General features: G+C 55.4%; 1 protein-coding gene across 1 annotated transcript; it reads left to right on the forward strand.

The window, feature by feature from the left end:
• The first annotated feature begins 988 nt into the window (after positions 1–988).
• Positions 989–5,040, forward strand: Ccl22 (C-C motif chemokine ligand 22). The gene is made up of 3 exons (XM_027938988.2): positions 989–1,061; positions 2,170–2,293; positions 4,928–5,040. Exons 1-3 carry the CDS (start codon positions 989–991, stop codon positions 5,010–5,012), a joined length of 282 nt encoding a protein of 93 aa, XP_027794789.2. The 3' UTR covers positions 5,013–5,040.
• Positions 5,041–12,329: the final 7,289 nt, after the last annotated feature.

The following is a 12,329-nucleotide window of genomic DNA, read 5'->3' on the forward strand; positions in this document are numbered from 1 at the left end:
TCTGTGCGGTGGAGGAGTGGAAAGTGGAATCGCGCTGGGGCAGGCTGCAGACCTCTTTGAGGAACTGTGAAGAGCGTGGTGCGACCCGCAGGGCGGGAGGCCACGGGGGCAGGTCAGGAAAGGAGCCTGGGTGACCACGGCCAGGGGCCTGGCCCTGCTCAAGTCCACGGGGAGCACAGCAGGGTTTGAAGCAGGGAGAGAGGTGTCAAGCTGCGTCTGGGTCACGCACTGTGGCTGCTGCCGTGTGGGGAAGGGATGGAGGGGACGGTGTCCAAGACTGAGGTGGAGGTGACCTCAGTGGGGCAGGGGCAGTGGGGACAGAGATCAGGGGAGGTTGAGGAAGTAGAACCAGTGGTCATGGTGTCCGATGAGGAGGAGGGTGAAGAAGGAGAACCAGCAAGGTGGGGGTGTGGAAATTCCTTAAAGACTCATGAGTGGCCCACAAGCTCTAGGTGGCTCAGGTGGGGACTTAGTGAGAAGCCCCAAAAGGCTAGGAAGGGGCAGAGACCAACCCCAGGGGCTCATGGGCCACTCCCCTCCAAGAGAAGTGGGTGACATGGGTCAAGCCGGAGATGGGCCTCAGCTCCAGGAGAGGGCTTGTCACGTCACCCGCTGAGGGACACAGGTCATGGAAACACCTCCCCACCCCCTCCTGGGAGACCAGCCCCCCAGACCTGCAGGGACAGGGCCCCTCGGCAAGCAGACCCCGGGAAGGAGGGGCCCGGAGGCCTGGCTCAAGGGGGATTTTGTAAATCTCTGGAGGCCCGGAGTTGGACGGGGTGGGGGTCCCCCCTGAGTGGTTCCCCACCACAGAATCTCCTTGGGAGGAAGTGAGGACTTCTCCTTTCAAGATCTGAATGTCAGAGGCTCTGGGCTCACGGGTGACTAAGAGGTGTCTGAGCCTGGTGGGTGGAGGGATGGCTTAAATACCAGGTCCTCCTGCCCCTGGTGACTGCAGACGCCTGAGCCGGCACTCACAGCACCCAGCATGGCCAGCCTGCAGGCCCCGATCCTGGTGGCCCTCATCCTCCTCTCTGTGGCTCTTCAGGCAACGGATGCAGGTGAGACTGGGGAGCAGGAGGGTTCCCCACAGAGGCCAGCACAGGCCCCGCTCCTGGAGAGGGCACTGCGCTGAGGGCAGAAGAGCCCAGCCCGCTGTTGGTCCTCTGGCTTTGGGTTGGTCGCAGGGCTCTCCTGGGCCTCAGTTTACACAGCTGTTAAATGGGTAATCTAAAGGCTTGGCATCTAGCGCTGTCTCCGCTAGGTTGCGGGGTTGTGGTGGACAAGACCCAGGGATCCCCCGTCTCTGGAACACAGGGCCCTTGGGGTGTGGATGCAAAGCCCCCGAGGGCCTGACCTGAGTAGGAAAAGGCAGAGCAGGGAGAGCTTGGAAAGTGGGTCCTGTTCCCACACCCCAGTTTCTCTGGCACCTGCCCTCAATATGGGGGTCCAGGCTTCCTTCACCACACATGGGCTCCCTGCTCTGGGTCAGGTAGAGTCAGACAGCCACCAGGTCACTGCTCACAGTGTTGAGTGTCCTCAGAGCTTCCCCAGCACAGAAGGCCCATGAAGTGGGGACCGTTACCACTCCCTTGGTCAGAGGAGGGACTTGGGCCTCAGGGATGTTCAATGGGGACCTGGCAACTCAGGGCAGAGTGGGACTCAAGCCCGGGCTGTGTGACTGTCCCCTGTCTGAACCTTGCCTCTAACTCTGCCACGGTCACATGTGACCTCAGATAAGTGAGTCCCCCTCTCTGGACCCTCGCCTTGCCAGGGCACAGTGTGGGGACTCGAATAGACAAGTGGGAGTGGACTCCCCAGATGCTAGGCTGAGTGCATGTGGGGTTGCTGGTCCGGGGCGGGGAGAGCATCCCGAGGAGCTCCCAGGCCTCACTCTGAGTAGCAAGTCCCAGGATCCTTCTGGCTCAGAGTGGCTGAGACCCACCGGGAAGCTCTCATCCCACCCCCTGAGCTACCCACTCCAGAGTGTAGTCCGGGGCCCTCATGGCTCCTCAGAGGCTAGGGTTTTTGAAGGCCTAGAATCTCCTGGACACCATCCTTCCACATGAGCGCAGAATCTCTTCCCTGGAGGGGCCTGGGCCGGGGGCTGGGGCCCAGGGTGACCTCTCTGTGCTGCACCCTGCTCACCCCTGGGCGTCCCTCTCCCAGGTCCCTATGGCGCCAACGTGGAAGACAGCATCTGCTGCCGGGACTACATCCGCCTCCCGCTGCCCCAGCGTCTAGTGAAGAGTTTCTACTGGACCTCAGACTCCTGCCGCAGGCCCGGTGTCGTGTGAGTAGGGAGCCGGGCCACAGGGCCTTGGAGGGGATAGCCCGGGTGGCCCAGATGTAAGTGGGGGGGCGGACTCAGGGCTGGAGGAATGCAGCCGGGCCTCTGGATGCCAGTTGGAAGAGTTGGCTGGAAGAGATGGCTCACCCCAGGTTGGCGTGTTCCAAAAACAAAAATAATGTGATCATTCGACAGATATTATAGGACATTGTGCTATGCATGCCAGGGTCTGAGGATGCACAGGGTGCCGCCCGGGCATGGGCACGGCAGCGTGGGCAGTAGGCGGCTACCGGCTGATAGCTCTAGGGAACAGTCCTGGGCACAGGTGGCCGATGGCTTGGAGCCACTCCCATCAGAAGCATCCCGGTCCTCCCCAGTCCCCTGGGAGCTATTTGAGGACGCCCATTTTGATCAGAACAACAACATTAAGAGCTAGCACTTGTTAAGAGCTTCCGGTGCCCGGCCTTCCTGAGCTGGCCCATGTCAACTCCCTCTGTCCTCACAGCGTTCATTCCCGAAGCTTCCACTGCTCCCATTTTCCGGATGGAGAGGCAGGCTCGGAGAGGGAAGGCCCAGCTCCAGTGTGCTAGGACCCCGGGGGCCTTGTGCTGCCTTTCTCCTGAGAGTCCTGGTCTCTGCTCTTGGCTGCCTTTCCCTGGGCCCCCACCTGTTTCAGTGGTAGCCCCCCTGACCGCTTCCCGCTCCCCAGGTCTGTGGCCTCCACGTCTCACATGCGGTGGAGCTGGGCTGGGGGCTCAGGACCCCCTTTGGGCTCCATCACCAGCCCCCTCTCATCTTTCTCCTCTCCACTGCTGACTCCAGCTCTCAGAGGGGTCGCAGGTGGGGACAATGAAGGCCGGAGCAGGAAGCCCTCCCAGGGTTTCACATTCCCCTTCTGAGCCTCGGTTGCCTGTCAGTACAGGGGAAGGAATGACCTGTGTCCATTGAACACATATGGACTCGTGTATCCTGGAACCCACCCGGTGCCGCGGGCACTCCCTCCCTTTCCACGGGAGAGGAGATGGCACAAAGGAGCTAAGTGGCCTCTTGAGCATCACAGGGCACAGTGACAGCCTGTGGGAGGTGTAAAGCTCATTGCCCGGCATATAGTAGGTGCTCAGTAAAAGACGGCACACATGTGATCCTTGGGTTCTGAGCCAGCTGGGGCTCTAGAGAGAATGTGGCTTGACAAATGGGGAGATGGAGGCTCAGGGAGGAGCCAGGTCTTGCTCACGGACCACAGTGGCTGGGCAGGCCGCCCATGGGGCCCGGGTGGGCACTGTTGCCTTCTTTAGTCTTTCTCCATTCAGTTGTCTGTGCAGCGGGGCAGGCCAGGGGGTGAGGGGACCAAGAGCTCCTGGGCCCAGAGGACAGGGTCTTGAGAGGCAGAAAAGGAATCCTGGGCAGGGGCATGGCTCCCACCACCAGCCAGCCGTGAGCCCACCCCTGCCGATACCTGCTCCAGGGCCAGGGCCGCATGTTTGCTGCAGTGGGGAGGCAAGAGCCGAAGTCGCAGCTTACTGTGTGACCTGGGCCAGAGCCCACCTCTCCTCCCCGAGCCTCCGGCCTCTCAGAGGGCCAGGGGAGTCCCAGCTTCACGATCATGGTGCAGCCACTTGCTTTACCTCCGTAGACCTCAGTTTCTTGTTTCTTTCTTTCTTTCTTTTTTATGGTACAGAGGATTGAACCCAAGGGTGCTTAACCACGGAGCCACATTCCCAGCCTTTTTAATTTTCTATTTTGAGGCAGGGTCTCACTAAGTTTCTTAGGGCCTTGCTAAGGAGCTAAGGCTAGCCTCAAACCTGTGATCCTCCTGCCTTAGCCTCCCAAGTCACTGGGATTATAGGCATGTGCCACTATGTCCAGTGACCTTAGTTTCTTTAAAATGGGTCGAATAATAGGGCCTCGATGGGTTATTGTGAGAATTAAGAAAATCCGTGTAGGTGGGGGCACCTTGGCACACAACTGTAAATCCCCCAGTGGCTCAGGAGGCTGAGACAGGAGGATCATGAGTTCAAAGCCAGACTCAGCAACAGTGAGGCACTAAGCCACTCAGTGAGACCCTGTCTCTAAATAAAATACAAAATAGGGCTGGGGATGTGGCTCAGTGGCCGAGTGCCCCTGAGTTCAATCCCTGGTACTCCGCCCCTTGCCCAAAACAAAGAAAATCACTGTAAAAAATTCATGCCAGCTCCTGGTGTAACTATATAGCACCTACTATGTGCTGCATGCAGCACTTCAGTGTGTAATTTTTTGAGTACTTCAGTTTGCATTAACTCATCAAATTTTCATCAACTTTACACTATGATTATCATCCCCATCTTACACCTGTGGAAACTGAGGCTCAGAGAAGTTAAGCGACTTGCTAACAAGTGGCCAGGCTAGAGCTGAACTCAGAGAGGCTGGCTCCAAAGTCCACCACCCAACCCTCTGGGGCTCTTGGGGGTGGAGCATGGCCTGACCCGGCAGTCAAGGCTGGGGACTAAAGAGCGGAGGATCCCGAAGTCCTTCCTGCTCCCCTCCTCTTCTGCTTGAGAAATGTGGTTTGCATACAGTAGGTGGGCCATAAATGCTAAGGTCCTGGGGTGTGTGCTGGATGCTAATGTTGCCACGGGTCTCCCTGTGATCTTCCTCCAGCTTGCAAACCATCAGGGACCGGGAGATCTGTGCCAACCCCAAACTGCCCTGGGTGAAGAGGATCATTCAGAAGTTACAAGAGTGAGAAGGTCCCGGATGACCATGGCCTTGGCTTTCCGAAGGCTCGGCGAGCCCTCCCTCTCCGCCATCATGGCAGCTGCCAAACAGAAGCCTGTGCCAGCGACTCCACATTCCCCGAGCTCCGTCCCAACAGCTGTCCCCTCAGCCAGGCCTCCTGGCCACCTCTCCTCCCCTGGGGCAGTCTCTGCCCTGGCTCCTCCTGGCTTCCGAGCTCCTGGACCTGCTCCCAGCCTCCAGGTCTGCTGGTCCCCTCCGGCCTCGTCCCCTCCCCTCCTGCACACTGAGCTGCAGCCTCCCGCCTCCCGTCCCAGCCCGTCATTTGTACCCCTGGGCAAGTCCCTCTGAGGCCTTGCTTGCCTCGGCAGGCCACGATGGGGTTTCATTCTGTGACTTTCCTGGTCCCCAACAGACTCAACCTCAGTCTGCTCGGGGTCTGGGGCTGCCTGCTGTCCGGCCCTCCTGGTTAGGCCACGGTCCCCATCTGTGTTACTCTGTCTGCTGGCCTCCAGGCCCTGGGCCTGAATCCAAGAGTAGCAAGGGGCCCCGGGCTGAATCAACAAGAATAATGTCCCCCCATCTTTCACCAAAAGGATGTAATCCTTCAACACAGACTCAGGTCACTAGAAAGGGGACAGCTGTGTCAATTGTGAATTCCCAAATTTGCCCAAATTCATCCCCCCCCCGTGCCAAATTTTTGCTATCTACTGGGTCTTTTTTTAAAAAAAAATCTTAGTTTTAATTTTAATTTTTTTTTTCTCTTTTTGGCTCTGGGGATTGAACTAGGCAAGCGCTCTGCCGCTGAGGTGCCTGCCCAGCGCGGCTTGGGCTTCTTGCTCTTTTTCTTCCCTCAGACTTGGTGGCCCTCTGACATCCAGCACTCAGGCCCGAGCTCCACCCCACGCCACCTCCCGCCTCCTTCCCTAAATAGCTGATAACCGAATTCATGCTGTGGTGTCAACGACTACCTGACTTGGTATTATAAGCTCCAGTTATTTATATGTGAAAAGAATGTAACTACTTAAGAGGAAATGAAAGAATAGGGGGATTTCAGGAATTGGGTGGGAGGGGACAAGGTCCTGGCCTGCGAGGCGGCTGGCGTGGTGGGGCAGCTGTGGGGGGGTTTACAGTGACGTGAAGGAGTCCGTCTGCAGGTGGTTGGGGTCAGGCTAAGAACTGGGACTCGGGACTTACCTGTGCCTCCCTGGGGACAGCAGTGTCACAGGTGGTGGGAGTCCTTTCTGAGGAACTCAGTGGGTGATTGGAACTGTGTGACCCCTGAGGAGATGGGTGCCCCACTCTGGGCCTCACCTGAGGAGGGAGGAGGAGAAGAGCCGCCTCAGGGGGCTGTGAAGGGCTCAGGGTCAGTGTGTAGGGAGGGACGGATTGCCAGCCGCGTTGCTGCGTCTCTCGGGGCCTCTGCCTTCCGGGAGCCCCCGTTATCCGCCTGCCACAGGCCCTGCTCACCTGCCTGCTGCCTGTGAGCACAGCCCTCACCTGCCCTGGGGTCTCCTTCCTTGCTGCCCACCCCCTCTGCTGCTCAGACTTTCTGGAAAATAAATCCTCTTAAATAGTGTTTGCTGTGGCTTTTGGTGTTTTCTGTTCCCGCAAGATGGTGCACGGAGTCCCCCTCTCTCCCATTGGGAAGCCTTGACACTGAGATATGAGAGGACTTGTCAAGGTCCCCAGAGAGGGGATACAGGGCTGAGGGGCAACCACTCAGGGGCCAACAAGGAGGCCCAGACATTTCCCCAGAGCCCCACCCCCCAGCCCACACTGGGACCCGCTGTTAGGAGGATTTGAAGAGGCCATTTATTTAGTCCCCAAGTCGAGAGACTGAAGCAGCACAGTCATTCAACCACCCAGCCTTAGCCTTCCTGACCGCAAGGGATGCTGGGAAATGGCCAGCTGTGTGTCCAGGAGGAGGAGGAAGCGGGTCTGGGGCTCACTGGGTGCTGGACTCCTTGGGGGTCCTCAGCTGTCCATGGTCCTGGCCCTTCCCTGGAGCTCTGGATACAGCTCATCCACTCTGCTGAGACAGCAAAGAAGGCCTTCTGCCCTTGGATGCCTTCATTATTTCCCAAGCATAAGCAGCGGTTCTGTGGACGTCTGGCCACAAGTGTCCTTTGTCCCCATATCTGCCTCTCACAATGCAATTTCCAGGGCAGCAGCCCCAGACACCCAGAGCACTTGCCAGAAAGAAGCATCTGGAAGGGCACATATTGTGGATTCTGACAAATATAGGAACTCTCCCTGGCTGGGCAGCTGGAGCAAGGTGCTGTGCCCCTCTGAGCCTCAGTCTGTCTCGTCAACAAGGGACAGAAAAGTCTATGTCAGTTCATGTGACAGTCAGAATCCAATGAGACAGGAAGGCAAGGAGAGCCCAGTAACAAAGTGGGGGACTTGAATGGACCTTTCTCCAAAGAAGATACTCAGCAACTCAGTGAGACCCTGTCTCTAAATACAAAATAGGGCTGGGAATGGGGCTCCGTGGTCGACTGCCCCTGAGTTCAATCCCCAGGACCAAAACAAACAAATACATGAAAGATACTCAATGCCACCAATCATTGGGAAATACAAATCAAACCACAATGACATACCACAGCACACCCATCAGGATGGCTACTATCAAACCAACCAACAAAAAAGCTACTGTGGAGGCTGAGGCAGAAGGGTTGCAAAGTTTGAGACCAGCCTTTCAAAATCACAAAGGGCTGGGGATGTAGCTCAGTGGTCAAGGACTTGCCTATCATGCCTGAGGTCCTAGGCGAACCCCAGCACGGCAAAAACAAATGAAAGACCCAGACAGGAACAAGTGTTGGGGAAGGTGTTGAGAAATTGGCACTCTTTCATGCTGGTGGTGGGAAATAGAAAATGTTGCAGCTGCAGTTCTTTAAAAAAATTAAATAGAATTATATGATCCAGCAATTGCACTTCTGGGTAGGTCTACAAAAAAAAAAAAAAAAGAAAGAAAGAAAAAGAGAGCAGAGTGTCAAAGAGATATGTGAACATTCCGTTCATTTGCAGCACCCTTGGTAATAGTCCAAAAGTGTAAATAGCCAAGTGTCCATCAGCACATGAGCCAATAAACACAGGATGTATCCATCCAATGGAATACCACTCGACCCCCAAAGGAGAGAAGTCTGATACATGTGACACCTGGATGAACCTGGAGGACATTACATTAAGTGAAATAAGCCAGTCACAAAATGACACGCGTTGTTTCTTTTGAAGGGGGTTCTTAGAGTAGTCAAGATCCCAGAGGCAGGAGGTAGAACAGTGGCAACCTGGGACAGAGGTGAGTAGGGGGGAGGTGAGCATGGGAGTCGGTGTTTAGTACGTTAGAGTCTCAGTTTGTAAAGGTGAAAAACGTCTGGAGGTGACATGTGGAGGTAGTAGTGCAACAGTGTGAAGCCACTCGCTGCCACCAAAGGGCACACTTACAATGGTTAGGGTGGTTTGGATGCGCTCTTCCCAGCCCCTGGAGATGGTGGGCGGGGCCCCAGCCTTCTTTCTCCTTGGGCCCTGCAGGGGTCCCTGCAGGACCCGGGGCTCCCCACCCTCCTTTCCACAGTCTGCTTCGGAGCTGGGGATCCCCCTCCTGTGTCACAGTCACAGCACCAACTCTCTGGGGCACCCAGATGGGGTCCCAACCACCTGCGGCCTGGCGATGTGTGTGCGCAGGGACAAATCCACCCCCAACACCCCTGGCCCCTCCAGAAGAAGCCCCCTGCGGCAGCCTGGGGACGTCCACCTGCCCAGTTGTTACCCTGGTTACCCTCAGCTGGAAGCCTTCCCAGCCCCCTTTCTCTCAGCTCCAAGACCCTCCGTAGTCTGGGGCAGCCGCGGGCCCCCCACAACGCCCTTCTGGGAGCCAGTGGCGTCCGATTACTCCCCGGCCCCCAATGGGTCCACCTCGGTTAGGATTTTCTCTCTGTCAAGATCCTGCCTCTGTGCGTACCGCACTCCAGGCCCCAGCTCGCTTGCAACTCGCAGGGGAATCCTTCTCCTGCACCCGGCCCCAGCCACCCCTCAACCTCGGGGAGCCCCAGAACAGCGGAGCCACCTGCTCGCGGGCGCCCCCTGGGGGCACCACGCGGAGTGCGCCGCATTACTCCCGGTAGATTGTTGGCAAGACCACGTCACCGGTGCCTGATCAGCCTGCAGATCTAACTTCTAGTTTACAGGAAATGCATAGGATAAAGGAACACATTAGATGACTCACGGGAAATAACGAGATGAATTAAGAATGAGAACATTTTTTTAAAAAGTGGTCTTGACTCTTCAAAAGGTCAACACCTATAATCCCAGTGGCTCTGGAGGCTGAGGCAGGAGGATCACAAGTTCAAACGATCCTAAAGGATCTTTAGGGAGGCCCTAAGGAATTTAGTGAGACCCTGCCTCAAAATATAAAAAGGGCTGGGATGCGGCTCAGTTGTTGAGCGCCCCTGGATTCAATCCCCAGTACCAAAAGAACAACAATAACAATAACAATAAAAAGATCATAAAAACGTGCAGGTGATCTAAAAAGAAATAATCATATGTAACACATGAATCTCAACTGGATCCTCATTCAAAAAATAAAAGCAAGAAGGGAAGGATGGAAGGGAGGAAGAGAAGATGAAGGAGGGAAGGAGAAGAAGGTATAAAATATACTTTCCAGCCCTCATGGTGGCACCTATCTGTAATCCTAGCAACTTGAGGAGGCTGGGACAGGAGGATTAAAAATTCAAGGCCTATGGGGTAAAAATGGGAGTTCATAACCCACTTGAATCAAAGTGTGAAATATGATATATCAAGAACTATGTAATGTTTTGAACAACCAACAATAAAAAATTAAAAAAAAAAAATTCAAGGCCAGCCTTAGCAACTTAGCAAAACCTGGTCTTAAAATTTAAAAATAAATAGAGTAAATAAAACTGGGAATATAGCTCATTGGTAAAGTACCCTCGGATTCAATCACCAATCCAAAAAGAAAAGGGAAAAAAAAACCTCTAAAACCATTCTAGTAGTAACTGGAGAAATTGGAATTTGAACTGGGTGTAAGATGACATCCACAAGTCATTGTTAATGTGAGGCGGAATAATAGCATCATGCTGTGCTTTTGTTCTAGGAGATGTGAGCTGATATATTTAGGGGCTCAGTGTGGAGCAGTCATCCCATCCACTCTGCAACAATTTAGCCAAAAAAATAAAATAAATAAATAAAGATGAAGCAGATATGGAAGAACCTCACCATTGAGCCTCAGTGGTGGAAATACAAAAGTGCTTTGTACCATTCCTTCCTGTGCATTGTTTGAAATTTTCCAGACCAGATGTTGATTTGATAAAGCTTAACCTCTGCTCAGTTTTGGATTGAAACGTCCTCTCTCTCTCTCTCTCTCTCTCTCTCTCCCTCCTTTCTTGTTCCCCTGCCCCAGCCCCACGGCCTTAGTGCTCCCGAGGCCTTCTTCCTCCCACTGGGCTGAGCCCTTGGGGACAAGGACTTCAGTGTTTTTATCTCTGGGTCCCCATCCCATGACAGTTCCCCACACTAACAGCAAACACTAACCGCTCCTGCAATTTTGTGTCTTGGCACCTAAGGGATCTAAACCCACTTGGCTCTCACAGTGGGGCCGGAGGCAGGGAGGGCAGCCTTGGGGTCTTAAGCCCAAACCCCGGAACCAGCCAGCTGGGGCAAACCCAGACTCCTCCACTTCCTACTGATGATCTTTGGGAAGTGTCTTACCTTCAGCACATGCCTCAGTTTCCCTTCCACAAAATAGACTCTGAGAGCCATGTTTTTGCTTATACTTTGGGTTTGTTGGGATGATCACATAAAAACAGTTATTCTGGTGCTGGGCCTCAGACCTAGGCCTCATGCATGCTAGGCAAGCGCTGTACTACTGAGCAACACCCCAGTCTCGGGGAAAGCTCTTAAAATAGTGCCTGGCAGCCCAGTGAGGTGGCACACATCTGTCATCCCAGCGGCTGGGGAGGCTGAGACTGAAGGATTTGGAGTTCAAAGTCAGCCTCAGCAACGGCGAGATGCTAAGCAACTCAGCAAGACCCTGTCTCTAAATAAAATACAAAATAGGGCTGGGGATGGGGCTCAGTGGTCGAGTGCCCCTGAGTTCAATCCCCAGTACCCACCCCCAAAAAAGTGGCTGGCTTAGAGTCCATGTGATTTGTCTGAATAGGGCAGGATGCTGCAGACATCACACAGAAATAGCGCCCCGCGCCCCAGCAGCTAATCCCAAAGCCCTCACTCTCTGACCACTCCTGTCTCCCCAGTGCTGGGGATCAAACCAAGGGCCCTGCAGGACCTGCAAGTGGTGTATCACTGGACTACCCCACCCCCCAGCCTGGGGCCTACTCTGGGGCCAGAGGAACAAGGGCCTCTATTCCTGTCCTTTATGAGGTCGGGCTTCCCGGGATGCCTCCCCTTCTCTTTCCTCCCTCACTTCCTTCCACCTTCCTCACCGCCTTCTCCTTCTGCTTTCTCCTCCTTCCCCCATTCCTCCCCCTCCTCACCCTTCCTGCTCTCACATGGCAGAGCATCTCCGTTTTTATCACCTTCCCTGGGTCCAGTTTCTCCAGCTGTAAAATGAGGAGTTGGAAGGTGCGAAGGTGAAGTTCCTGGATCTCTTATCTGCAAGGCCTGGGGCAGGTTCTCTGGGCCCCAGTGGACATTTGACCTCTACCAAGGGGGCTCCCCCAATTAAGGAGTGTCCAGCCTCTCGGCCTTACACCCCAGAGTGTCCATCTGTGCCTGGGTGGAGGTGACTGAAGACAGAGCGAGTCTCCCTGGCCATGGAGCGAGCCGTGGTCACTCTGCTCAGCCCAACCTGTACCAGCCCGGGACACTGGCTCCTAGACAAACTGGTTTTCCCTCTGGCTGTCTGCCCAGAGAGAACCAGCCCCACACAATCCCCTGCGGCCTGAGGCTGGGCCAGGCTCCTGCTCTCCTGCCTCCAGGGAAGGCTGCGCTGAGGTGGGCCTCAATCCCCGGCCTGCTGGTCCTGCCAGTTTCATGGAGAGGACACCTACAAGTCCAGAGCCAGGAAGTCCAGCCCCCAGGGGACTAACCAGACTTACTCCAAGACCAAGACAAGAAGTCCCAAAGAAGGCAGGACCTCTCCAGGACCTCTACAGAGTTAAGGAGTCACCGGGCAGGGTTGGCAGTGCATTTCCACAGACTGGCAGGGGACAGAGCAGGAGATGGGCGTGGATACAAAGCAAGAAAGGAGGCTGAGGAGCAGGAGGCAGGGAGGCCAGAGTCCTTTTCTCTGGCCCAGGCTGCCTCTGCACCTCACGCCCCCTCTTCTCCTGGCAGCCAGGGGTGG

The sequence above is a fragment of the Marmota flaviventris genome, chromosome 18 (assembly GCF_047511675.1).
Source record: "Marmota flaviventris isolate mMarFla1 chromosome 18, mMarFla1.hap1, whole genome shotgun sequence".
In the NCBI taxonomy this organism is placed as follows: Eukaryota; Metazoa; Chordata; class Mammalia; order Rodentia; family Sciuridae; genus Marmota; species Marmota flaviventris.

Coding starts and splice junctions, on each gene's coding strand:
- Ccl22 (XM_027938988.2), top strand. CDS start 989: ATGGCCAGCCTGCAGGCCCCGATCCTGGTGGCCCTCATCCTCCTCTCT. Junction 1,062..2,169: donor TCTTCAGGCAACGGATGCAG/GTGAGACTGGGG, acceptor TCCCTCTCCCAG/GTCCCTATGGCGCCAACGTG. Junction 2,294..4,927: donor TGCCGCAGGCCCGGTGTCGT/GTGAGTAGGGAG, acceptor ATCTTCCTCCAG/CTTGCAAACCATCAGGGACC.